At 45.2% G+C, this 27,139-nt stretch overlaps 1 protein-coding gene across 1 annotated transcript; it reads left to right on the forward strand.

Annotated features, from left to right (window-relative positions):
- Positions 1 to 66: 66 nt before the first annotated feature.
- On the forward strand, positions 67 to 26,833 carry CPSF3 (cleavage and polyadenylation specific factor 3). The gene is made up of 18 exons (XM_080909834.1): positions 67 to 251; positions 4,351 to 4,414; positions 5,571 to 5,668; positions 6,831 to 6,959; positions 8,645 to 8,822; positions 9,986 to 10,075; positions 11,598 to 11,748; positions 13,427 to 13,602; positions 14,225 to 14,383; positions 15,198 to 15,344; positions 17,757 to 17,909; positions 18,102 to 18,210; positions 19,376 to 19,474; positions 20,293 to 20,387; positions 21,966 to 22,053; positions 24,091 to 24,160; positions 25,494 to 25,590; positions 26,349 to 26,833. The coding sequence occupies exons 1-18, from the start codon at positions 202 to 204 to the stop codon at positions 26,448 to 26,450; spliced, it is 2,055 nt and encodes a 684-aa protein (XP_080765960.1). The 5' UTR covers positions 67 to 201; the 3' UTR covers positions 26,451 to 26,833.
- Positions 26,834 to 27,139: the final 306 nt, after the last annotated feature.

A 27,139-nucleotide genomic window follows, 5' to 3' on the forward strand; every position in this document is an offset into this window, starting at 1 on the left:
ACGTCACCTCCGGGTAACTTAAGGAACCTCGTTCTCCGACCGGAAGTTGGAGGGGCGAATCTTGCTCCAAGAGCACTAGAGTGCCGGAAGTTATGTGCTGGTGGCCGGGGTTTTTTCTTCCTTAGTTTGTTGTGGCTGTGCTTTTAATTTAGAGACTGCGGTGACGTTTTCGTGGTCCGCGCTGCTCCTGAGACTGCCAGGATGTCTGCGATTCCTGCAGAGGAGAGTGACCAGCTGCTGATCCGACCCCTGTAAGGGACAAGCTAGAAAGGGAGCGAGGTTCCCGGATGTGTGAGAGCCTGGAGGGGTCCCCGCAGAGGCAGCTGCGGATCCAGCCTCTCAGGCCCAAGGGGTTTGGAGAATGTTGATTGAGGGGCCATATAGGTTGAATGTCATTTTTCTTTCAGTCTCGGGGAGGGTATGTTGGAGTTGAAAAAAAATTCAGGTCATTGGGCGTTTTCATAAAGAAAGGGTTGCCAATTAACACAAGTCCGGATCTCGTACATCTGGTCAAGCCTTGAGGAAACCGATAGGTAGAGGACAGTGTAAGGAAGAACTGCCTCTGTCTCCTTTCCAGGTCCTACACGTGCTCAAATGGGCGGGGAAATTAAAGACGTGGTGTGAGTGTACCTTCAGAGCTCAGACAGACTAGCAGAAGGTAGGAGGAAATAGAAGAGGGGAGAGTCCAAGTGTTATGCTGAGAAATTCAGAGCTAAATCCTCGTAAAAAGACTGGTTTTTGTGGAAATGGCTTTCGACATTCTGTAAAGTTTTGTAGAGAATTACCTCATACTTGTAAAGGTGCTGAACGAATTGGATAAGCGATGTGACTACACGCGATTGTTGCTTGGTATGAGACACTAGCCACCACATGAATGTGTACATTTTCAAAAGATGGAAACTATCTCCTTTACCCATTCATAAAGATTTACTGAGCACTTACCAATGAATATACCCAAGTGTTGCTCTCACCTCCCTATATACTCTAAGCAAATAACAAACAAACAAAATCACCAGGCATGAACTGAGTTCGTTGATTTCACTCCTTTGGTGAAACTGTGAAGTGGGGAGTGCTGGGCTGAGTTTGTGAAAATAGACAGCCACCTTGGAGTAAAACCTGAAACCCAGTCTTGCTGTTTAATATGGAAGTAGCCTTTGTGAACCCACTTCCTCATGTGGAAAAAAACCACTCATTGTAAGGAGTAATGCTCTTGGGCAGTGCTCAGTAAGTGACACCAATGACCATTCTCAGTGCTTATTTTGACATCTGTTTCAGGAGCACAGGACAGCACTGCTTTCGGACAGATCTCACACATCCTGGAAGTGTGATTGATGTTCTAGCTAAGGCTTAAAGAGTTGGTAAAAATTAAAAGACAGTGTGGGAACCATCATGTTCCAAGTGAACATGAGAGGTTCTAACTTATGGCCAGTCTTACTTTGGTTGCAGTTAACAGATTGGCAGATGGATTGAGACAGGCTATGAAGGACCTTGTATACATACTAGATCCTGAATGTTTATCACACCAGTTATAGTAAGCCAACAAAAGATTTGAAGCAACTATGTAATTCAGTGAGTGGAATTACATTTAAAATGTGTCTACTTCCCCTTTAAAAGCGTTCATTGTGCTAGTGACCCACTAGTGACCCACTGAACTGTTGGGAGAAGTGTTGTTTGCTTCAGTCAGTGTTGTGACAAGAAAAACAACAGCTACAGTGTGACAGATGAATGGAAATATGGATGAAGAGAATCTAGTGGGGTGGAGTCACATAGTCCAGTTCTGCATGATGAGAGCTGGTGACCAGTGAAGCAGGGGTGACAGAGTAGGAAGGAATGGGTTTGAGGAGTTCAGGAGTGAAGTCTTGAGGAATTTATAACTGATCAGATGTCATCTGAAGGGTTAGTGGTGGAACACAGAGTACATTCCAGGTCCCTTGGTTCTGCACAGGAGGGGCAGCAGGTGAAGACAGTTTGATATTGTTGTTTGGTGGGAGCTGTAAATATGTAACTCACCATACAGCTTAGAAAGCTGTGTGCTTCCGGAAGTATGTGCCTGTTTGCTTTGGAGTGTGTATGTGTCTAAGAGTTTTGTTTTCACACAGGATCTGGCTATGTCCCACACACTGGCCTGGAACAAACCCATGGCAGTTAGTTCTCTTGCCTCAGTTTCCCGAGTGTTAGGATTACAGGAGCACCATGATGAGCTCCCATGGTTTTTACTGTGTTTGAAGAATTATATAGCCTTTATTAAGATTGTAGTGCCCAATCCCAGAACTCTGCTTTACTCTTTTTTAAAAGCTCATTAGGAGTCACACTCAAGTCTCTCCACCATCTCCACCCCACCCCCCAAACCCTCAGCAACCACCAGTCTGTTTTCTTTCTCTTTGGATTTGCTTTTTTGAGGCATTTTCTATAAATAGAATTATATGGTATAGGCCCTTTGTGCCTGGTTTATTTCACCTAGCATAGCATTTTTTAAAGACACACACACACACACACACACACACACACACACACACATTATAGCTGTCTTCAGACACACCAGAAGAGGGAATTTGGTCTCTTTAAAGATGGTTGTGAGCCACCATGTGGTTGCTGGGATTTGAACTCAGGACCTCTGGAAGAGCGGTCAGTGCTCTTACCCACTGAGCCATCCGTAGCCCTAGCGTAGCATTTCTAAGGCTTCTGATTTGGGAGTTTTTATTCATTTGGCAGACATTTCAGACCCTATAGCAGTACCAGAGTGGACAAGATAGCCATGTTTCTTAATAGAGCTCCCATTTTAATGTGTGAGGTACACCATAAACGAATAGATTCATGTAGCTATGTCACACTTCAGTAATGGGGATGGCAGAGCAAGGCTTGCTGGAAAAGATTACTTAGGAGTTGGTAGTTGAGAAAGTGTGTGAGAAGATGAAACCTGAGCTGAGACCCAAATGATCTAAAGGAGCCGGTTGTGTCAGGAGCGGAGAACAGAACACTCCAGAAAGAAAGAGCCAGTCCAGGGGCTTGTGAAAACTAGCTTGGCGTATTAACCACCAAGTGCCTGGCAGCTATCCCAGCAAAGAAGCTGAAATGTCAGGTACATAGAACAGTCGGAGCTGCATAGACTGAATTCAATAGCATGTCGATGCATGAGTGTGGAAAGACCATGAAGTTGGGAAGAGAGCCTAGGAGAGACTCTGGGATATTAGCATTCAGAGGCCAGAGAGAGCCAAGTGAAGGGGTGGAAAAAGAAACCTGGGAAAACCAGCAAGACAGACCGGAGTGTGGGGTCAGAGAAGCCAAGAACTGTTTGAAGGAATACTTAAGCAAGGAATGTAATGGCTGCCAAGGGGACTGGTTGGATTAAGGACTAAGTAGAGCTGTTTGCACTTAGCAGTAAGAACAATCTCAGAGAAATAGCTGGGACTGGCTGGTGAATGGAGTGGGGGACTTTGGGGGATATGCAGACAGGCAACTTTGTGGGGATCTGGCTTAAGAACAAAATAGGAATCACGGAGATAAAAATCAAGGAATTTTAATTGAAGACAAAAAATGACCAAGGAATGAATTTATTTATTTATTTATCTGCTTATTTATTTATTTGAGAAAGTCTCACTATGTAGCCCTGGCTGTCGTTTTGCTCTCTGTAGGTCAGGCTGGCCCCTGATTCACAGAGTTCTGCCCACCAGACAACTTTATTCTCTATCCCCAAGTGCTGGGATTGCATCCCTGTTGTTTCTTACCCTCTTAGTCTGTGGCTAAGGATCTATCTCATTCCTGTTTGCTGCTAGATCACAAGGTCTTTAAGGTCCGATTGCTCTAAGACACACACATCCTAGGCAGTTAGTACCAAACTTAAGAGTTTGTTATGAGCTAGATTTGGGGGAAAATAGCCAAGAAGCTGTTATTTTTTAGCTTAAGGTGTTCGTTCCTGAAGGGGAAGGGCTGAAACCATAGTGACCGGGCTACCTGTAAGATAATCTCAAGGTAATACTGACTTGATGGCTTTGTTCTAGAAGTATTACTTGACTGCTTGTTTGTGTCTTAAACATCCCACAGCACCCGAGAAATGCTTTTCACCTGTTTCTACCCCAACAATCAAACTGTTCGAATCTCGAGAACTGTCCTCTGTCTTTGGCATTAAGTGATTACTGTTGTATCTTGGGCAGTTTAAGTTGTAAAAGAGTTTGGATTTCGTATGTTGGATGCTACTGGGGTGGAGTGAGACAGGCCGGACTGAACAGTGACTTATTTGCCATAGCCCCTACTGCTGCCGTTGTCAGCATGTACCTCCAAACCAAGTATGTGTCAGTATGGGCTGCGTGATTGCTTTTTAATCACTTCATTTCTCCCCTTGACTATTTGCAGTGGTGCTGGGCAAGAAGTAGGAAGATCATGCATTATTCTGGAGTTCAAAGGAAGGAAAATCATGGTAATTATTGTCGCTGTCACTGTTATTTGGCACTAGTTCGATAACTGTGGGCCATGTGCATGCCAAGCATGTCTTCTACCGCTGAATCTCACTCCTAGCCTAGGTAGTGATTATTTTATACCACCAAGAAAACAGTGTAGCTCTGTCTGTACTGGCTCTTAGGTCTGTCCTAAGTCAGTCATCTCTGTGGCCCTATCTGAGAGAGGTGTGTGTGTGTGTATGGAGCTAACACTGTATGCTGAAAGACTAACACACTTCACTTAGTAATGAAAAGCATTAAGTGACCTAAAAAGATATCTTGTAACACTGTAAAACTGCCAGCTAGATCTGCAAGGCTATTGTCTCTTCAAAGTCCTTGTCCATTCCCTTGTCTAGATAACCCGAGGACCCCACCCCTTTGGAAGACGTCAAGGAATTAATTGCCTTGAATGGGTGTCAACTTTGGCCACCCCACAAGTGGCACCAGGCCTGTTGGCTCTGTCAGGCTCATCTCTGAGAAGCTGAAGGGTCAGGAGCACTGGTTCCAATGGTCCCAGGAGAAGGGGACACTGGCTCTAGTTCCTTGATCCACCTTTCTGCTTGTCCTCTCGGTCTGGGTTTTTTTTTTTTTTTTTAAAGAATTTTTTAAAAGATTTATCTATTTAATAAATACACTGTAGCTGTTTTTAGACACACCAAAAGAGGACATCGGGTCCCAATGCAGATGTTTGTGAGGTACTATGTGAAATTGAGCTCAGGACCTCTGGAAGAGCAGTCAGTGCTCTCAACTGCTGAGCCCCTCGTTCTCTTAGTCTTAAAAAACCCCCATCTCTCATTTAAGCATTTGTTAACTTGGAAGTGAGACCTCAGAGAACAAATCCCCAGTCAGCAGCCCGTAGGAATGTGTTGATGGTGCTCTCCCTGCTGGGAGACTTGCTCCAGCCCTACAACCTTGTAAATGTCTGCGGACTTCTTAGCAGAGTACTGGAGGAAGAACTCATTCGTAGCGTGAATTCCAGCCAATCTGTGCTGCTTAATGTGAGCTGTGCCTAAAGAGATAGGAGCTGCTGCTGTGGCACATCCGGCTTTCGTGAGACTGCTCTGAATGCACATGAGTTTTCTTAGCTGTTGAACAGGTTGTCATCTGTTTCGTTTGTTTGGGTTTTTCCTCCCTCAGCTGGACTGTGGGATCCACCCTGGCCTGGAAGGAATGGATGCTCTTCCTTACATTGACCTCATCGACCCAGCTGAGATCGACCTGCTGTTGATCAGTCAGTAAGTTGCCCTTTAATGCTAACACCTCTCTTCAAGCCTTTGCTGTGAGGATGTCTTTCCTGGCTTTGGTGTGTGTGTGTGTCCAGCTATGTGCGTGAGCATTCACATGCCACAGTGTTCATGAGAATCAGACGACAACCTTGCTTGTCGGCAATCCCTTTATTCTCTGAATCATCTTGCTGGTCATTGTCTTTTTGGGTTTTTTTTTTTTTTTTTTTTTTGTTTTTTGTTTTTTGTTTTGTTTTGTTTTTAAGAAACCGGGACTGGTGTTACATGCCGTTAGTCCCAGCACTGGGAGCCAGAGACAGACATATCGTTGTGAGTTGAGTTTAAGGCCTGGTCTGTACAGTGAGCACCAGGTCAGTCAGAGCTGCATAGTGAGACTCTCTCAGAATAAAATGAAAATTTGAGAAGGATGAAATCAAATTTCTAAGTGTTACCCAGTGCCGCTCTGTCTTCCGGCTAGCAAAGTTAGTCAGGAAGCATCTGCGAGTGGCAGCGAGTGCCAGGGGACATCAGTCTGCTGTGGGTCTTCCTCAGGTGGCTTCTCTCACAGGAGGAGCTCCTTGCTATCTTGTCACATTCCTCAGTAAGAGCTTCACTTAAGGAGGATATGGTTGTGCACACCTGTTGTCCCAACGCTCAGAAGGCTGAGGCTGGAGGATTGCTGAATCTGAAGCCAGTACAGGTAGCTCAGCAAGCTGCACAGTGGTGGTACATACCTTTAATCCCAGCACTTGGGAGGCAGAAAGAGGCCGTCTCTGAGTTCGAGGACATCCAGGGTTACACAGAGAAACCCTGCCTTGAAAAACTGAAAAGGGGGAAAAAAAAAACACATGGTAATAAATTTCAAATTTATTTCCCTAAATTGTTATAATTCTGGCTGTCAATTGTAGATTTGGTTCACATTCTTTCCCTTCTAATTAGTCACTGGGGGTGGGCGGGGGGGGGGGGGAAGGAGCATCAAGAAGAACAGAGGATAAGGTACTAGCTGCCAAGCCTGACAGGAGTTTGACTCCCAGAGCCTGTGTCAGAGGAGAGAGCTGGCATGCTCTTCTCACAGCATCCTGGTGTACCAAGCACGGTGTTTGCTGCTGACCAGGAACTGAAGCGGTGCTGGCCTCTGGCATCTAAAGCCCTGATGGCCTTTTTTCTTTGTCAGTTTCCATTTAGATCACTGTGGAGCTCTGCCCTGGTTCCTTCAGAAGACAAGTTTCAAAGGACGGACGTTTATGACCCATGCCACAAAAGCTATTTATAGATGGCTCCTCTCAGACTATGTCAAAGTCAGGTAAGATACTTCACTGGGTTCCGTAGGCTCCACCAACACTTTCAGTTCAAGATGTAGACCCTGTCACGTTGGATGCCGAGATTCAACTCCAGGAAATGTCTTGTACATCAGCACATCTAACTTCAGTTTATTTATGGTTTATATCCTTTCAAACATAGAACCAAATCTAGAAACCAAAATGTCTGATAAGAACGCTCTGTATAGCACTTGAACCTTTTATTAATTTAAGACTGGCTACCTTAAGCAGTGATACATAGGGGATTCTTCGTTTTGACAGTCTGACCAGAGAATGCTGCCATAAGCAAAGCTGTCCTCTAGGGAAGCTGGCACCAGTTGTAAGAGAAATGTCCACTCTTATACCAAGGGTACCTCATACTGGTGACACCTACAGTGTGAGGTAGTAGCCTTTGGATGTTGGCTTTAACTTAGGGTATTTCAGAAGGTGTTTGTTATTCTTATGTAAATACAAAGGACTAGAGAGCTGTGTAACGCCTCAGTGTTCAGACCCTGTAACCCTCACCAACTCATGCCCGGTCTGCTGTGAGTCCCAGTTTACAGACAGTGCCAGTGAGACACAAAGAGGTTATTTGCCTAAAGTAGTAAGAGACATCTGACCTGTGAACCCATCCAATGCGGCTACAGAGTCTGTGAAGTTCGTTTATGTGATTTCCAGGTGATACGTTATACTTAACTTTGAGAGAGGTCTTTTTCCAGGGCCAGTGGAGAATCTCTGCTATGTATCCATGATTATGAATGTTATTGTTCCAGGAATGTGGGAGAAGAAGAAGTTGAGAAATACCAGACTAATGAATGATTTGTATAGCTGGGACTAGTAGCACAAGCCCATATCCCAGCTCAGGCTCATACAGGACGATTACAAGTTCAACGTGTGGTGGTATGAATAGGTTTGATACCCATAGACTCCTGTGTTTGAATTGGCCCGTAGGGAGTGGCCCACTTTGGAAGTGTGGCCTTGTTGGAGGAAGTGCATCACTGTGTGGGCGGGCTTTGAGGCTAATATATATGCTCAAGCCATGTTTAGTATGAAGCACAGTAGTCTCCTGACTGTCTTCTGATCAAGATGTAGCACTCTTGGCTCCTCCTGCACCGTGTCCGCCTGCACGATGCCCTGCTTCCTGCCATGATGATAATGGGCTAAACCTCTGAAACTATAAGCCAGCCCCAATTAAATGTTTTCCTTTATCAGAGTCGCCTTGGAAATTGTGTCTCTCCACAGCAATGGAAACCCTAACTGAGATACAAGGACAGCCTGAGCAACTTAGTTAACCCTATCTTCACAAAACAACAGAGGGAATACAGGCCAGGGGTGTAGCTCTGTGGTGCAGCACCTGCTTGGCGTCCATGCCTCAAAGTCCAGTCCCGAGTACTTGCAAATGATAAGTGGGCAGAATCCTTTGTCTTAGTGTGCTGAGATCTCCTTAAAGTCCGGGCAGCTTTGAGTCACTCTTAGCCCACAGTTAAGCTTTGCAACTGTGCACACTGTTGTATCATAATTAGAAAATACTAGAGATTCTAAACACTGGGGTTTGTTGTCACTTCTTTGTTTTCAGTATGGGAACTGAACCTAGAGCCTTGTGCATTGTGGCAAATGTTCTGTCCCTGACATCCCTGTGTACTGTGTACTGTGACATTAAATATTTTACCCACATGTCCTACAATTTCAGCAACATATCTGCAGACGACATGTTGTACACTGAGACAGACTTGGAAGAAAGCATGGATAAAATTGAAACCATCAATTTCCATGAAGTTAAGGAAGTTGCAGGAATCAAGTTCTGGTGTTACCATGCTGGCCACGTCCTGGGAGCAGCCATGTTTATGATAGAGATTGCTGGTGTGAAGGTACGTTCAAGCTTGGGCCCCTTCTCTTCAGGAGGAGTCAGTGCAGAGCTTCATGCCCCCAGGAGATATAGAAACTTGCCTAAGATTTGCAGAATGTCAGAACACTGAAATGGGTAAAGCTAAGTCAGTGTTGATTCTTTGAGGATATTCCTTCCCCATCATAACAGCAAATTCCCCCAACCCACCACAGGCTTGGTTCTGCTTTAGTGTCTGTTGGAAAAGTAGATAGGGGAAACCTTCTGCAACTGCTTCTGTTTAAAACTAAAATGTGGCAGGCAAGATCGTGTAAAGGTGTTTCTGTACAGGCCTGTGGACCTGAGCTCAGTTCCTAGAACCCACAGTAAAAGGAGACCAGCTTCCCAAAGTTGCCCTCCACCTCCCCACATGTGCCGTGCATGCACCCACCTACCCACCAGCACACACAACACACAAGTTAAAGTTAAGTTTCTAAATTGAAGCATGGTTTGTGTTTCTGTCCTTGATTTGGAAGGATTCAGATAAGCACAGTGGCTGTAGAAGTGAAGAGTTTGGTCAGCACAGAAGTCTGCAGCCATATTGAGGAAAGGGAGGTGGAAATGTCAGTGAAGTTGTGAAAACCTGAGCAAACTAAGGAATCTATATAGTTTATTAGTGTGGGGTGCATGTGGTTACACATGTGCATGCATGTCCAGGGGGTTGGGGCAGGAGACCGTGTTTGTGTGTAGTAGGAAGACAACTTGAAGGAGTTGGTTTCTTCAACCATTTGAGTTCTAGGGATTGACCTCAGGTCATCAGGTTGGCAGAAGGTGCTGTTATTGGCTGAGCCTTCCTGCTGGCCCTGGGATTCTAGACTCCAGGGCATCTGTCTACATTCTGGCTATACACCAGAATCAGCTAGGCAGCTTTTGCAGAATAGCCATTGAATGAGACCTAAGGGACAAGGCATGGCTTCTCTCTTGTAAGTTTTTAGTGATTATGCTTTAGAAATTGGAGAACATGGTTTACTGAAATACTGCAGCTGCCTGTCTGTGTGAAATGTCTGCATGCCTAGTCATACGATTGCTCATAGGTGTAGGCAGGTGAGTTTTCTTTTTTAAAATCCAGTTTTGACTTGAGGGTTCTACTGCTTACTAGTAAGAGGAGCCTTTTCCAAGTCTTGATATTTTAGTTCTGTGTTTTCACAGCTTTTGTATACAGGTGATTTCTCAAGACAAGAAGACAGACACCTAATGGCCGCTGAGATTCCTAATATTAAGCCAGACATCCTGATCATTGTAAGTATTAATGGACTGGATTACAGTTAGAATAATGTAAACCTGTTGCAGTAAAAGTAAAAATGAGGTAACCTTTTATCCTGAGTTAGTGCCGGCACCCTTAGGGCCACATGGCACTATGGGGTATCTTTATCTCAGTGGCTCCAAACTGCCCTCAAGCACTCTGACACAGGCGGTCTGCGAGCCACTCTCTCCCAGCTGTCTCCCTACCAGCCGGGAACTTTGCTCACATTCATGGCCCGGTAAAATCATGACTCAACAATCAGTAATTTAGCAACCATATTTATATGTTAAATTCTCAACCCACAATCCAGCCACACAATAAGCTTGCAACCAGTTGACAAAGATATAAACTGCCCACCTAAATAAAACAAGTCGACCTATAAAAACCCTTGAAAATATTTATATCTACCTATCGCCAAATAATCTCACCTGGTCTAAATCCTCTTTCGCAAGCCCCATCTTGATTCTCTTCCCTTCTCTCCTCCCTCCCTCCTAGACTTCTCCCCACTTACCCTTCCTTCTCATCCTGTGATAGGTTCAACCCACCTTGTTGCATAATGACATCATCCTACATAAACTTAAACTTTTTCTAGTGGGAAAAAAAAGTCATGGTATTATGGTCTTGACATCCTTGATGGGCATCTATGGCTCGTTCATGTGAGGATTTTCTTGGCTCTTTTTGTCCCTCCCTGCCACCTGTGTATGATTTTAGAGATGGTCCCACGGCCTTTGCCGTGCCGATGGCTTTGACCTTTTCTGTGAGATACTTGACACGTTCTGTTAGTTTGCAGGTCTTAAGAAAACAAAAGAGTGAACTGTCTTGAGAAGCAATTTTGAGGGGACTGATAGGTGACAGTGTTAGGAATGGTCGTCTTCTGGATGTGTCATACACACAGAACATCAAGCACCTTTGGTTCCCGTGGCTGTGGCTTGGACACGTAGCTGCCAAAGTATGAGGCGCCCTGCCTGTCTCTTTTACTCTGCAACATGCAGAGTGGGTTCCTTGTGGCCTGGCTGGGTGCTCAGCACAGGCTCCAGCCTTAAACTGGGGAAGATGATTTCTAACTCCTTCCGTGTGGCTTGTGCTATAGCGCAGAGCTTCCCTGGCCATGGCTTGTCTGGTGCTGCAGCGAGTGTGCTGGATTCTGCATGTCTGTTAGTACAGGAACTGCAGCAGCACTCCTGCATCGAGGCTCCAGGGCAGGTTCTTGAGAAACATTACCTACTGAGACTTTTAAGGCTTTGACTTCTCCATGGTAGGAGAAAAAAAGATGTAGCAAAGTTATCTTGAGGGAAGAAGAAACATTTTATACTGATCACTGACTTTATTTCTGTAACGTTCTTAGTAAGATTTAAATTCTGATGTTATTTACTGGTTTTTTTTCTAGCTACTACCATAACAACATATGCTCCTTGTTGCTGAAAAAATGAATCTCAGCCTCAGCTTTTCCTTAATGCTAAGGTTCTGAATTCTCCAGAGTGGCTGGGCTTAGACTTACATATCTAACCTATTATTTAGGAATCTACATATGGGACCCATATCCATGAGAAGCGTGAAGAGCGAGAAGCAAGATTCTGCAACACCGTGCACGACATTGTCAACAGAGGGGGCAGAGGGCTCATTCCTGTCTTTGCTCTCGGAAGAGCTCAGGAGCTGCTCCTGATTCTAGGTATTTGGGTGACTTTCTCTCACAGCTTCGGATACAAGCAACATTGTGTCTTTATTTAAAACTGCGATCTGGGGGCAGAAGGTGTAGCTTAGTGGCAGACTACCTGCTCAATATGCACAGACCCCAGGTCTACAGTCCCCAGTGCTACAGGGGGGCAACTTGGGGACCTGGTGCTGGTGAGAACTGGGGAAAAATAGCACCTCATGCCCACCATTGCTAGAACCAACCTGGCATGCCTTCCTGGTTCCCGTCAGTATGGGATTCCTTCAGCATGACCGGTACACAAGCTGTGACACTTCTAGGACGTGAGGAGAGCTGGAGGAGGCATTTGTCCTCTTGGTCCTTGATCGTTTGTTTTAGATCAGGTCTTGCTGTATGGCTCACATTAGCCCAGAATTTCTAAGTGCTGGGTCCCAGGCCTGAACTTTCATCATTGAAATATTCCAGGAAACACCATGTCAGTGAACATAAGACGTTGAGTTAGAGGACAGAGTGTGCATTTTTCAAACTATTAAGTATGTCAAAAGGAAAACGGGACTGAAAAGCCACCACCAGTCCTGTAGTGTGCTTAGGTAAAGACACAGACACAGGAGTGATGGAAGATAGTGACCTGCTTCTCTGTGTGTCTGCTGGGGACTCAGTCAGTGTGCAGAGCCTTGTACTGTGAGGGCTGTGAGTTTGTGCTCACTGATCCCCTGAGCCTGAACTGTCATGATTCTGTGAGGGACGCAGTGTAGACAGTCAGGGCCTGTGTTCACAAGCGCGCGTGTGTGAAGTAGCGGTGCCTGTCCTCGGTGTCAGTGTTTGCTACTCTGAGGTGGACAAGCAGCGTTTTTGTTACAGTGACTGGGAAGATAGGCTAACGCCTCTCAGGGCCACAGCAGTCTTTCCTTGAGGCCGAGCTTGTTCAGTTCCACCCTGATGGTGAGTCAAGCCAGTCCATTAAAATGGGGAGTTAAAAGCTGTCATAACAGCAAAGGGCAGGGGGGTGAAGACGGCTCTGTGCGGCCACAGATAAAAATGTCAGTCATCCAGGCACTTAATTGCAGAACAGCAGGGAATGGCATCGCGCCGTGACCTTCCCGTGCACCTCGTGTGCACTCCGGCTCCTCAGCCCTTTCTGACTGACAGACCTGGGCGGCATGTTGATCTAATTCTGGGACTTAATGAGGTTTTTACCTAAAAACAGAAAAAAACAGGCCTTCAAGTGAAAGTATTTTGTTCACAACTTTCATTAATTAGTAATAATCAGTTTATATAAAAGTTTAAGCAGTTGTTTGAAGTAATAATTACATGAAAACCTGTACAAGCAGTCAGGGGGCAGAGGCAGGTGGATTTCTGTGTGGTCCTGGCTAGCCTGATCTACATAGTGAGTTCCAGGACAGCCAGGGCTACACAGAGAAACCTGATTTTGAGAAACAAAAAAAAAAAAACGAAAAATACTAATCAGTATAAATATAAAATAAGGCATTTGTTGAAGATTCCATATTTTTGGTCTGTGATAACAACTTTGCTTTGTTTTTAGATTTTATATTGCTATTTAGATTAGTAGAATGCATTAGTAAGGAACAGGGCGGTTTTGATAACTCTAAGATACAGTTGTGTGGTACTTCATTTCTCAGTTCAGATGTTTAGAGTTAGTTGTTGTCATTGTTTGAATCATGACCATGGCCCGCAGATGAGTACTGGCAGAACCACCCCGAGCTGCATGACATTCCCATTTACTACGCGTCGTCTCTGGCCAAGAAGTGCATGGCCGTGTACCAGACCTACGTGAACGCCATGAACGACAAGATCCGGAAGCAGATCAACATCAACAACCCCTTTGTTTTCAAGCACATCAGCAACCTAAAGGTGATGCCCTTGGGGGGGGGGGGAGGCATGGGGGGTGGTGGGGAGGGGTGGGCACACTGCAGCCTACCCTGCTGGGACTCTCTGGAGTCAGCCTTGCCCCTGCTCGGGGGTCTCCACATTCCCTCAGTGCGCAGCAGTGAACCTGGATCTCTCCTGCCATAGGAAGGAAGGAAAAATATGGCAGGTTACAGGTTTAGATTCTGTTGTTCACATCTGATCTTTGATTAGCACTGCAAATTCCATGTAGGAACTTATAAAACTCCCATGTTTGCATCCCAAGATCAATTACCAGAATCAGATTTAATTTAAGGTATATTATGACTAAATACTTTTCAAATAACATGTTTTAATTTTGGTTTTGGTCAAATTTGAGTCAGGAGGTCTCCCCACATAACCCTGGCTGTCCTGGAACTCACTTTGTAGACCAGGTTAGCCTTGAACTCAGAATTGCCTGCCATTGCCTTCCAAATACTGATACTGAATGCATTCGCCACCATACCCAGCACATTTTAGTGTTGTAACTCGTCTTATGGTGGCCCACGCAGAAGTGGGATTACTTGAAGTGGAGACTGTGTGACCAGCCTGGTGGCTGTCATGCTTTAACCCATCCTTTGTCTCTCAGAGCATGGATCACTTTGACGACATTGGCCCCAGTGTTGTAATGGCCTCACCAGGCATGATTCAAAACGGCTTATCCAGAGAGCTGTTTGAAAGCTGGTGTACAGATAAGAGGAATGGTGTCATCATCGCAGGGTACTGTGTAGAAGGGACACTTGCCAAGGTGAGTGACCATCCTGGGGTGCGAGTTGATATTTCATCCAGAATGCTGGCAGAAGTCCTGCTTGGACTCTGAGCCTTGGACTCGGGAGTTATTTGCATAAGCTTTACCACTTGAGCTTCCCCAGACAGTTTTGCTCAAAACTATTAGATTTTGCAGACGAGGGGTCCCCAACTGTGACGTGGACTTTTACAGAGCTGTATAATGCACTGGGGCAGACTGCCATCTCTATTTTAATATGAAATGGCTATTCTTAGCATGTGGGATGTAGACATTGTAGAGTACACTACAAAACTTTAAAGACAATCAGTGGACATCTAGGCATCATGTTATGTTATCTTTTCTTCTTGCTGTGAACATCTGTTTTAATTTAAATATAGAATGTGGTTTCTTGCTCTGATCATTTTTCTCCTTTGCCACATTCCATGAAGTTGTTAGAGAGCCTGCTGGGCATTGCTGGGCATTTGCGTAGCTGGCTCCTGACTAGAGGTGTGTGTGTGTGTGTGTGTGTGTGTGTGTGTCCGTCCCGTGGGCTCTGCTTGAGAGCAGCTGCAGCAGCATAGCCGGTACAGTTTATTGACAGTCACAGACTTTCCTCCTGTGGATGCACCAGGTCCTACTTAATCATCTGACCTTCTGATTAAACATTTACTCAGTGAAAAGCATAAGCATCTGGTACTTGCTAAGTCAAGAACATCAGAACAGCATTCCTGGTACAGTTCCAAAGTTAGAGACTGTGACTGTGCGAGACATAACCAAAGCGTACCTTCTTCTGTCTGATTGCAAAGTCTGTTTTTCTTGTATTTGTTTCCAACAGCACATCATGTCTGAACCCGAAGAAATCACTACCATGTCTGGACAGAAGTTGCCACTGAAAATGTCGGTTGATTACATTTCTTTCTCTGCTCACACAGATTACCAGCAAACCAGTGAATTTATTCGTGCTCTGAAGCCGCCTCACGTGGTTAGTCTGTGAATTCCATGTGTAGTAATAAAGTTGCATGAAACACACGGGGCTCCCACAAACCCAGCTCTGTGTTCCTTTGTGAACAGAGCATTCTGCTTGCACTTGGGTTAACCTTTCTGTTCCCCTCTGAGTTAGGCCCTCTGCACTTGGGTTTTCTCAGTCTACAGACTCCTTCTCACTGACCAACCTATTCTAGTGCTCTCCCTGTTTTCTGCTACCTCAAGTAGCCTGAGTGCCCAACTTGAGCATATGACTTCTGACCTCGAACCCCTAACTCCTTCCTTTGCCTGCTGTGTATCTGGCAAGTTGTGGAGCCTCTTTGTGCTTTATGTAGATAAGGGTGCTAGCACTTTATAAGGTCATTATGCAGAAAGAATGAGAGTATGACAAGCTTGACACCGTGCCTGGCCCATAGTGCATGCTTTATATTGTTGTTAAATTGGCAGTGCAAACATGATTTTTAGTTTTAAGTGTCGTGAAACCAGTAATAATGAGCCCAGGGAGCTAGCTCTGGAAAAGTGGCTTGCCTCGAAAGCCCGAGTCTGGCCCTCAGCATGTGTGGGGGTAGAAAGAGAACCAACCAGAGCTGCCCAGACTTCCACGTGCATGCTGAGGCAGTGCACCCCCACATCATATACTCACGTAATGGTGATAATAATAAATAAAAATAAGGTGACAAAAGTTACAGTTTCATATTTCTATGGATTTAAAAGAGTTTTAAGCTGAAGATAATTAGGTGTCTTTAATTTGGGAATAGAACAAGTATCCATAAAATAGATCAGACCCACCCAGAAATCTGAAACTTTCGTAAAGGAAATGGACTTTTGTTGGTGTCTTTTGTTTCTTTATCAAATATTTTTACTGTGTTAAAAACATGCAGCTGCAGCTTTCACTATTTTTAAGTATGAGATTCAGTGGTATCATCTACACTGACGTCACAGCCACCCCCAGTCCAGGTTTCAGAACTTTCTGCTACCCAAGCATAAGCCTGTGGCCTGTTCTCCCTCCTGCGTGCCCCAGCTTCCCTCTCACTGCTTACTGTTTCTCTGAGTCTGGCAGTTCTCAGGGTTTCCTGTAACAGAATCATGTGTTTTCAGGGTTTATCCATATATCTTCCACTTACAGCTGAGTCCATTGTTTATCCATCAGGCTGTTGGTGCAGAGTCTGGCTAGTGTGAGCAACATCTAGTGGCTGGTAGTATCGTTAGCTTTGGAGCACTTTCCAGAAGACTGGTCCTCTTAGGTGTTTGCCCTCTGCACCTAAAGAACCGACTCTTCATGGAGACAGTCACTCCCCTCTTCAGCATCATGTATAATTTGAGCACAGGGTAGATCATACCACATGTTTCGTGTGTGTGTGTGTGTGTGTGTGTGTGTGTGTGTGTGTGTGTGTGTGTGTGTGTGTGTGTGTATTTCATGTGTTCTGGTGTGTGTGTATATTTCATGGATACCACCCTGTACTTTCAGGCCAGGTCAGGAAACTGCTTTCTCTGCTGCTGCTGCTGCTGCTGCTTTGCCTTGGTGCTGTCTGGTTCTGTCTGTGCTTTGGGTTGGTTCTTGCTGTTTACTCACTAACCGGCAGCACCATGGAATGGCTGCACATGAAATCGCAGTTGTAGTAGCAGTAGCCTACATTTGCTGCTTACAGAGAATCAGGACCACATGTGTCTTATGCGTGTGTCTGCTCAGTCTTCACACAGAATGCTGTTGTGGCACTGGGCAGCTGAGGTGTTGGGTAGCTTGGTCACGGTTATACAGTACACAGGAATGCTAAGGTTAGTGTTTAAGCAGCTCAGACTGAGCCTTTCACCCCAGTGAGACAAGACACAACCAGATAGAAGCTGTCTACGAGTGGTCTGTAGGCTGGGTGCTAGGTGCCTGCCACAGAAGGACAGACGCACTAAAGCAGAGACTGACAGCAAGTGGTAGACAGCCGCTTAAAACACTGCCTTTGGTTCTGAAGCATCTCATTTGCAGTTGCTCTAATAAACAAGAGACTGTCAGAAACCCGAGAACAAAATAAAATATGCACCTTAAGCTGGAAGGCCATGGTGGCAATCTGGATCCGCCTCTGATGTGGGAGCTAGAGATAACCAAGCTTGTGAGTCCAGTTAGTGCGTGGAGCAGTCTCCTCTCACTCATAAAGTAGGTGTGCCTAGGATCTACACAGAGGAGAGCATGCCACACACGGTTAAGACGTGAAGTCTGGTTCTTAAGATCAGGAAGCCGGGTCTGGAGAGATGGCTCAGTGTGGTTCAGAGAGCTTCCTGTCCTTCAGAGGAACGGTTTGTCTAAGAAGAAAGGACTGTTTGATCAGTAAAGGTCTCTATTTCATGAACTAACTAACGTCTTGAGGACAGTTCTCACCAGGCGCAGCGTTCCCTTATGCTGTCACATCCCACTCTGCAGATCTTAGTCCATGGGGAGCAGAATGAAATGGCCAGACTGAAAGCAGCACTGATCCGCGAATATGAAGATAACGATGAGGTTCACATCGAGGTTCACAACCCTCGGAACACAGAGGCCGTGACCCTGAACTTCAGGGGGGAGAAGCTGGCCAAGGTACAAGGCAGCAGGTGCTGACGTGACTGTGTGTGTTTGGGTGTAGGGTGGGGGTTGGAAGTGTCCTCTCAGTGTCTGATCCCATCCTTACTTAGTTCAGAAATGTCACCTCCTATCATATAACATACTCCACACCACACCTCCCACCCTGTGTGATGACAACCTGAGCCTCCGCTCTTCTCTCTTCACTAGGTCATGGGCTTTTTAGCAGACAAGAAACCAGAGCAGGGCCAGCGGGTCTCCGGAATTCTTGTTAAAAGAAACTTTAACTACCACATACTCTCTCCCTGTGACCTTTCCAGTAAGTACCCTATTTACGATGGCATGCAGTCTGAGCTTAACAGAAGGAAAGTGTGAAAAGGGCTCAGTCTGTGGTATGGGGAGGGGGGTTGTTGTGTGCTGCTTACCTGGAAGTGTTCTGTGAAGGAAAGGGGTCACAAGCATACTTACAAGTAATTGTACATTCTGGGTTTTGTTTTTCTTTCACTGACTCTTTTTAAAAAATTATTTTTAAAAGATTGATTTTTACTCTTTTTAATTGTGTGTGTGCACATGCTAGTGCCTTCAGAGGCCAGGGGTGTCAAATCCTAGTACAGTTGGAGTAACTGGCAATTGACCCAGCCTGGATGCTGGGAAACAAACTTGGGTCCTCTGCAAGAGCAGGGTGTACAGGGCTGGAGAAATGGCTCAGCGGTTAAGAGCACTAACAGCTCTTCCAGAGGCCTTGAGTTCAGATCCCAGCTGTAATGGAATCTGATGCCCTCTTCTGGCAGTGTACTCATATACATAAAATAAATAAATCTAAATTTATTTTTATAATATTTTTCTTATATTTATGTAATATTTATTTCTTAAGTCTTTATAAATAAATTTAATGGGAAAAAAAGGAGTAGTGTGTGCTCTGACCTACTGAGCTCTCCAGCCTCAGTGAACTCCAACTCTCCGGCAGTCTCTGAGCTGAAGCTGGACCCTAAAGAGTTACTAAATCCCAGGCATGGCCACCGATGTGCCAGTCCAGTGAGGCGCAGTGTTAGGGGCAGTGTCAGGAAGTGCTGGTCCTGGTGAGTTTCAGTCCACAGAGATAGTGAAGGAGAGACTAATGCCCTGCAGATAGGGAGGGTTACAAAGAGGCACTGGGCAGAAAGGACAGCAGCAGAGACAGTTGACAGGTTTCCCGTGTCAGACACATTAACTGGGGGCAGTGTGGAGTAAGTGTAGGAAGTAGACTGGGAAGCGCACAGCAGCTTGTCCGTTGTGGCACCCGTGGGATGGGTTCTGGAGCTGCTGCTCTTTCCCTAATCCTTGCTGTGCGTTTTGCAAGGTGTCTTTTGTGGTTCGGTTTCAGTTTTGAACCACTGTCTCACTTTGTAGCCACTCTGGCCCCAATTTCGAACTCCTTGCCTCTGACTCCTGCATGCTACCCAGCTGCTCAGTTTCTTAGAGTGTGTTTATTCTGATCTCCTCAGATTACACTGACCTGGCCATGAGCACTGTGAAGCAGACCCAAGCCATCCCGTACACTGGGCCCTTTTACCTGCTCTACTACCAGCTCCAGAAGTTGACAGGTGTGCTACTGAAATTTATCTAATTGCTTTTTTTAAGAAGTTTCTCTATCTAAGAAGCAGTGTTACTTCATTTTAATGATTGTCTCAGAATTCCATGTGCATACTGCATTTATCCCTAAAAGTTAAATCTTCAAAAATATTCTCATAAATTCTTTTTTAAAAATCGTATAATATCTTTGATCACTTACTGTTCTAAGAATATCTGTGGTTAACAATTCTAGGTAACTATACCTCACATTTTATTTATTGTGTTCTTTGTTCCTCCAGTCCTGGTACTTATTGGCTTGGAAAGGCCTCAGTAGGAGCCTTAGCCTGTGTCACCATTCTTGCCCGTTTAAATGAAAGGGTTCTGTCTTAACCTGACTGGAGAGTGTGGGCTCTCTGAGGAGGCAGGAACACCCCAGACTCTGATGCACTTGCTTCTGCTGAGCTCCTCACAGCCCCTGAAGCAAAGTGCTGCCCTGTAAGAAACAGGGAGGGGAAACCCCCCCATATCCCTGCATTGAGCTCATATAAGAACTATGGCCATATTGAAAACTCAAGAAATATGTTTAATCTGTCACTTGAGAACTAGTGAGTCCTCGGCACCTGAACTTCCCTGTGTGATGATCACACTCGGGGGTAGAGGTACTTGAAATGTCTGAGTAGGAGTTTATATGCTGCATTGTCTCCAGTTCTACAAGCAGTTAGCATAAAACACAGCCATGGAATGTTAATGGTTTTCCATTTGTGGCAACTCAACTTTTAACTACCTCTATAAAAACAAATGTCTCTTAAAGTCTGCAGGAAAAGCATACACGTCTTCTAACTTTTTTCAGGTGATGTAGAAGAATTAGAAATTCAAGAAAAGCCTGCTCTGAAGGTGTTCAAAAGCATCACTGTGGTACAGGAGCCAGGCATGGTGGTTTTGGAGGTGAGGCCAAGCGGCCGCCGTACAGAGGGGAGGGCTTCCGTAAGCATGTGTGTGATCATGGAGCACACTACTGATATTCCAGGATACCACTAGTTTAGAAAAGGGGTTCACAGGCCCAACCCTAGGTAAAAACTGCAGGCAACTAAAGCATTCTGGGAGCTGGAGAAATAGTCTTAACTGGGGAAAGTCCTCTGATTGGTTTTCCAATACCAGTGGTCAGCCCTGAAATCATACACATACAAATAACATTATACATGTTGAGCAGGTTTTATTTATATATCCAGGGGAAAAAATATAGCAACAAAGTTAGAGAGACCATAAATTTGAGAGAGAGGATAGGCGGTGGGGTGATTAACATGGGAGAGGCTGGCAGAAAGAAAGGGAAAAGAAGATAATTTAATTATAGTTTAATTATGAAAAAGTCATAAAAGTCTTGAGGAAAAATTGAATTCTGGGGCAGCACTGTAACTGAGTTGTCGGTACAGCCTCTCACACAGTGACGAAGGGTAGTGGCTATGTCATCAGAGCCCTGGACCAGCTCAAAGCACGACATAAAACTAGGTAATCCCACTACATGGGAGAGTCGGGGGAGGATCAGAAGTTCAAGATCATCCTTGACTACACAGATAGTTCAGAATCTTCCTGGACTGTATGCAACCCCATCTCAAAAATTATTGAATTCAAACAAACTAGTCTTGCTACCTTCCTTTAAAAAGTGGTATTTTCAGGCTGGAGAGATGGCTCAGAGATTAAGAGTACTGACTGCTTTTCCAAAGGTCCTGAGTTCAATTCCCAGCAACCACATAGTGTCTCACAACCATCTATAATGGGATCTAATGCCCTCTTCTGGTGTGTCTGAAGACAGCTACAGTGTACTCACATAAAAATTTTAAGTGTTATTTTTTGTTTCAAATAAACAATAAAGTAACCCAAATTCAGGGGAGTTAGACATAGTTAAATTGTGTGGAGACAAACATAAAAGCAGTTGGATTCTTTTCTTTAAAACAGACATTACCAGGGCTGGAAGGATGGGTCAGCAGTAAAGAACATGGACTGCTTTTCCAGACAACCTAGGTTTAATTCCGAGCACCCACGTGCCCACTCATAACTGTAACTTCAGTTCCAGAGCATCCAGACATACAGACTGACAAAGTAGTCATACCCATCTAGGGTGGGGTGGGGGTACACTGGTGAGACCCAAAACAAACAAAACGTTGACGTGCACGTATAGCCCATCTGGTCATGTTGTGCATGTTCTACTCTGTGCTGCTGGCACTAAGAGCTTCAGAATCTGAGCTTGACTCCAGCCCCGCAGTTATGTTCTAAGTTGTACTTTGGGGTCAGTTTTCTCTTTCATAAAGCAATTGGGGAAATTAAGTGGTAATGCATGGAAAACTTTTTGCCACAAAGATGGTAATTAGGTTTCTTTTTGCTGATTGAAAGGAAATTAAAGGAGTCTTCTGACAAAATCAGTTGTAGTCAAGGCTAGGAGCAGCAGCTCCCCTTGGCCTGGTGGCCTGGTGAGCAGAGCTCTCAGTGGCTGCCTTCATTCCTTCCTGATTCTGCCTTTCTCTGTAGTGGCTGGCGAACCCCTCTAACGACATGTATGCAGACACAGTGACCACGGTGATATTGGAAGTTCAGTCGAACCCGAAAATAAGGAAAGGTACAGATGCTCATACCTGTCCATCCCATTTCTTCCAGGTTTTTTTGAACTAGAACTCAGTGGAGCCCTGAGTAGAACTTAAGTTCTCCTGGTGTTTTAGTGTGTGGTTTTGATGCATGCACACAAGAGTGCAGATCATCCGGGTCTTATTTTCCATTCTGACTTATCCTGATGGTAGAAATCTGGTCATGATCCCACAAAGGTCACAGTATCCTAAAACACTATCTACAGGGATGCTAAAATATTGCTCACCTGAGCTGGCTTCTCCATCAGGAAGATTGCTGTCTTCATGTTCAAAGGAAGGTGCTGAGTAGAATAGGAGCCCCACACACAGGTTCTTGTTCCATGGTTGGCAGATTGGCCTGTGACTACAGTGTACTACAATGGACATCTCCAGATATGCCACCAAGCAAGGAGCCACCCTGATGTGTTCTGGGATATGCCTCCCTCAGTAGACCCTTCACATGATGTCAGAGCCTCTTCAGTATAGATTTGTTCCTGTCTCAGGGACATACAGTGTGAACAGGAAAGTGGAGCTGGTCCCTTCCTAAGCCTTCCTGTATTGGCCAAATGCTCTGTTACATGACTAAACAGGCCTGGTGTGTCCGAACCTTCACTTGAACCTCTGGTGAGCATTTGGGCCTAAGGAACAGCGATGTCAGTCTTTGCTGGTTGGCTCATCCTCGTCTTCAGCCCTGTGAGCAGCGCTGCTGTCTGTCGCTCTTGTGCGCTGTGTGGCTAATGTGCCTCAGTGCGGAGAGTGTGTGTTTGACAGGATTCTGCCAGGCATGGTGGATACCTGTCATCCCAGGACTTGACAGGAAGGGGAAGGAAGATGAGTTCAAGGCCAGCCTCAGCTACATTGCAAGTTTGGGGCCAGCCTGGAGTATACAAGAGACCCTGTCTCACAGAATCAAAAACAAAACAAAACAACAACAACAACAACAAAAACCATAAAAATAAGCTAGGTTGATGGCACATTCCTGTAATCTCCACAATTGAGAGGCAGAGAAAAGACATTTTTTTGCAAGTGTGAGGCCAGCCCCAGTCTTCACAATGAGACATCGCCTCAGGGGAAAAGGAGTTTTGTATGTGTTTGCACACTTCTCAGGTCCTAAGTAGGACAGGGGAAGATGTTAATTCTGTCCGTCCTCTGGGAAGCAAAGAACATGAATAGTGCTTTCTTGTGTAGCTGGTATTAGCCAAGGAGGTATATGGGTATGCCAGGGTGACCTAACTCTAGGTTAAAGATGACAAAACTTTTGATGACCAAGTTGTATATTTCTTGGGTATAAAAAAAAAAAAAAAAAATCAACTGGGGCTGGAGAAAGGACTGACTGCTTTTCCAGAGGTCCTGAGTTCAAATCCCAGCAACCACATGGTGACTCACAACCATCTGGAATGAGATCTGATACCCTCCTCTGGTATGTCTGAAGCTACAGTGTACTTATATATAATAAATAAATAAGTATTTAAAAAATCAACTAATATTAATAGGCAGATACCTTTAAGTCTGTATATTTTTAGTTCTGTGTATGTGTGCATGTGAGTGCAGGTGCAGGGACCAGAATGGTTAGATTCTCTGTAGCCAGAGTTGCAGGTCATTGTGAGCGGCCCCATGTGGGCGCTGAGAATTGAACTCTGCAAGAGCAAAATGTGCTCTTTGCCTCTGAGCTATCTCACCAGCCCTTGAAGTCTTGATTTTTATTAAAACATTCATAAGCAGATGATATGTCAAAGGATGTTAAATGAACATAACAGATACAAAAGAGATCTTTGAACTTAAATGGGTGCTCTGAAATTGTGGCTCACCTCTCCTCCAAATGGAAGTTTGAGAAATATGGGAGCAAAAGTGAACTGAAAGGTCAAAGGGCGAGAAATAACACAGTGCACATGAATGTGCCTTAGTGGACAAGGTGACATATCATGTTTTTACTGTGAAGTCTCCATGGTTACTTACGCCTCCGGAACCGTGCTCAGTGACCCGTGTACTGACCGTAAATGGGAACATGGAGGCTCATGTGTCTTGTCTTCCAGGTGCAGTACAGAAGGTCTCTAAGAAGCTAGAGATGCATGTTTACAGCAAGAGGCTGGAGGTCATGCTCCAGTAAGTAAAGGGCCAGGAGGGCAGCTGTGCAGGGGAGGGTTGGACTCACAGTGTGTCCCCAGGCTGCCCACATACCAAGTCATGTCCAGGTTCACACTATTAGTGCCAAGTGCCAGTGTCCTGCCTAACCGGCCTCCGGGAGCACTTAAGGAAGCTAGCAAAGCCGTCCACTGGGTGCTGATGTGTCAGCTCGGTGTCACTGTGCCTTTAAATGTTTGCTCAGGTGTGAATTACTTGGTACAGCAGGTATGCTAGACTCCTGTGTTTCTGAAGCTGCGTACCTTCTGTAGAAGTTCTTTAAGTCTCATTTAGGATGCTTTGCCAAGCACTCTTAGGAAACCTCTTAATAGCAGATAGCTAACTGCAATTTTAGCACCTAACAGTTACTTGTTGAATGAATGATTAACTTAGCTTTTCATTATAGACAGTTGCCTGAAAAAGACAGGGAATATATTTTGCCTTGTGGTTTCAGAGGGCTCTGCCATAGACAGGTAGCCTTGGCTTTGTCCTGATGTGGAGAGCGTCATGGTGGTGGGATTGTATAGCAGAGGAGGAAGCTTACCTATATATTCTGTGCTTCAGAGCCATGGGCCATATCCTAAAGAGTCACAGGCTGTACCCATCAGTCATGCTGCCAGTGACCAGATTCTTCACCTAGGCCTGGCATCCTCCTTCCGGTGAGGTTGTGGCAGTGCCGGCCGGCATGTTCTCAGTCTGTCAGGGTAGGGACCAGTGGACTAAGTCAGAGCCCATCAGCTGCTCACCAAGCCCGTGACATTGAGCCTCTGGGAGATGTTACAGGTTCAAACACTGACAAAGACTGCTTCTGCCTTCAGATCAAATTGGCCTAATTAGACATCTTAGTGTTCTGAAGGTTTTTGGGTTGTTTACGTTTTTCTAAAATTTCGTACTGAAATTTTAATACATTTTAATAATGGTTTTTTGTTGGGTTTTTGTTTTGTTTCATGTTTTAGAGATAACTTCACTGTATTGCCTAAGGTAGTTCCAGACTGGAGGATCACAGTGCAAGTGTATTATAGCTGCATAGAGGTTGGCAGCCATTCTAGGCAACTTAGTAAGACCCATCTCAGAATAGAGTGCGGGTGTGCCGTGTCTGCCTAGTGTGTGAAGGCCCCGAGCTTAATCCTCAGCATCCAATTAAAAACAAAAGAAAACCAGAGCTTGTTGAATGGAACAATGCAGCACTCTTGTGGGTAGCGCTGTCTTAGTAAATTGATAATCAAAGGAGCAGCATGTCTCCTGGGCAGCTAAAGCATGCTAACATGGATGAATTGGACTTCCCCAGTAATGCCAAGTTTCTGTTCACTTAAAGGGACATATTTGGAGAAGACTGTGTCAGTGTGAAAGATGACTCTGTCCTCAGTGTCACAGTGGATGGGAAAACAGCAAATATTAATTTGGAGACTCGGGTATGTAGCTGTCCATGTGTCTCAAGACCCTTGTCTCAAGACCAAGGATGAAGAGAGGGATGAGGCTGCACCCTGGCAGTCGGGTGCAACAGTTTAGTGGCTGGAGGAGTAGCTCAGATGGTACGGTGCCTTCTTAGCAGAAAGAAGCCTTGAGTCCCAGAAACATGTAGAGGTGGGCAATGTGGAAGTACATGCCTGTATTCCCAACACCCTGCTCCCTGGGTTTTTCTTGTTTTGTAAGATAGGTTCTTATCCTGCAGTCCACGCTGACCTAGAACTCTGTAGCCCAAGCTGGCCTGGAACTGTTTGTAGTTGAGCTGTAAGACTCGAGCTACTGTAAGAAATGGTGGGTGACATAATACATGTGTGTGAGCCACTGTTCAGGGAGCTGAGGCAGAAGATCCCCAGCCCCAGGTCAGCCTGAGCTAGAACAAGACTGAAGTCCGTCTGTGTAGTGAGACCAGTGGTCTTTAAAAAACCAGCAGCAGCAACAAGGGAGAGTAGCTGTTGGATGGCTAAAATCAAATTAGCACCAAATGGTGAACAGTTCACCACATACGCTGCTGACTAAGTAATTGGTGCTACGCAGACTAACTCTCCTGGCCATCGAGGACTGAATAGAGGTAAGCTTTGTCCCCAGTCACTGTGTTAACAGAGATGCTAGGGTGACAGGAGGATGACAGTGCCTCAAATCCTGGCAAACAACCTTCAGGTCCAGGGGATTGACTCTATGCTCAAGTCTGTGCCTTCACTTTCAGGCTGTAGAATGTGAGGAAGGGAGTGAGGACGATGAGTCCCTCCGAGAAATGGTGGAACTGGCCGCCCAGAGACTGTACGAGGCCCTCACGCCGGTGCACTGACAGCCTTGCCTCCCAACACTCCAACTTTTTTACACGCCTGGCTTTAACTTCTGTTCCGTCAAATAAAATACCTTAGTTTCTCTGGGGTGGCCTGTTTACTTTTGCCTCAGATGCCTTGACTACTGCTGGACTACCCGATAATTTGTCCATCATTCCCCAACTAATCCTCAAAGGAGCTACTTACTACTGAGCACGGATTCTGCCCAGACATTTATGGAGTGTGTGCTGGAATCTTCAGATCTAGCAGCTGAGTCAGAATTGGTCTTCCTGCGGTCTGTATTGGCAAATCTGTGTTTTGAGTTGAATGCCATTGTTGTGCCACACCTTGAAACCCCTGTTCTCTACCCCCTTACCCAATTCCTTGTTTATGTTTATAAAACCACCACTTTTAGGACTAATTTCTTTGTATGGGATCTATACGTTCAATTCAGAGATGGGTTTTTATGTCGCATATTTGTATCATTAGTCTGATTTTCTAAAGTACATAAAATTCAGACTTGGAAGTAACCAGATTGAGGGGAAAAAGGGGTAGATCTAAGGGTGAAATGAGCCAGTTCAAGCCAGATTTGAGTATATAAATGCAGGTTTGTTGGCCAGGCAAGTACATTGGTTCCAAGGATCAAGAATAGGGAAGTTGCCATGGGAGAGGGGAAGAGAGAGAGCACAGAGAGAATGGGGGGTTGGGTGGG

The sequence above is a fragment of the Micromys minutus genome, assembly GCF_963924665.1.
Source record: "Micromys minutus genome assembly, chromosome: 1".
Classification (NCBI taxonomy): Eukaryota; Metazoa; Chordata; class Mammalia; order Rodentia; family Muridae; genus Micromys; species Micromys minutus.

What these genes read in the sequence shown, in the direction of transcription:
- CPSF3 (XM_080909834.1), top strand. Translation starts at nt 202, where the DNA reads ATGTCTGCGATTCCTGCAGAGGAGAGTGACCAGCTGCTGATCCGACCC. An exon ending in CTCTCCCTGTGACCTTTCCA is followed by an intron (nt 18,211 to 19,375) that starts GTAAGTACCCTA and finishes TGATCTCCTCAG; the next exon opens with ATTACACTGACCTGGCCATG. An exon ending in ATATTAATTTGGAGACTCGG is followed by an intron (nt 25,591 to 26,348) that starts GTATGTAGCTGT and finishes CTTCACTTTCAG; the next exon opens with GCTGTAGAATGTGAGGAAGG.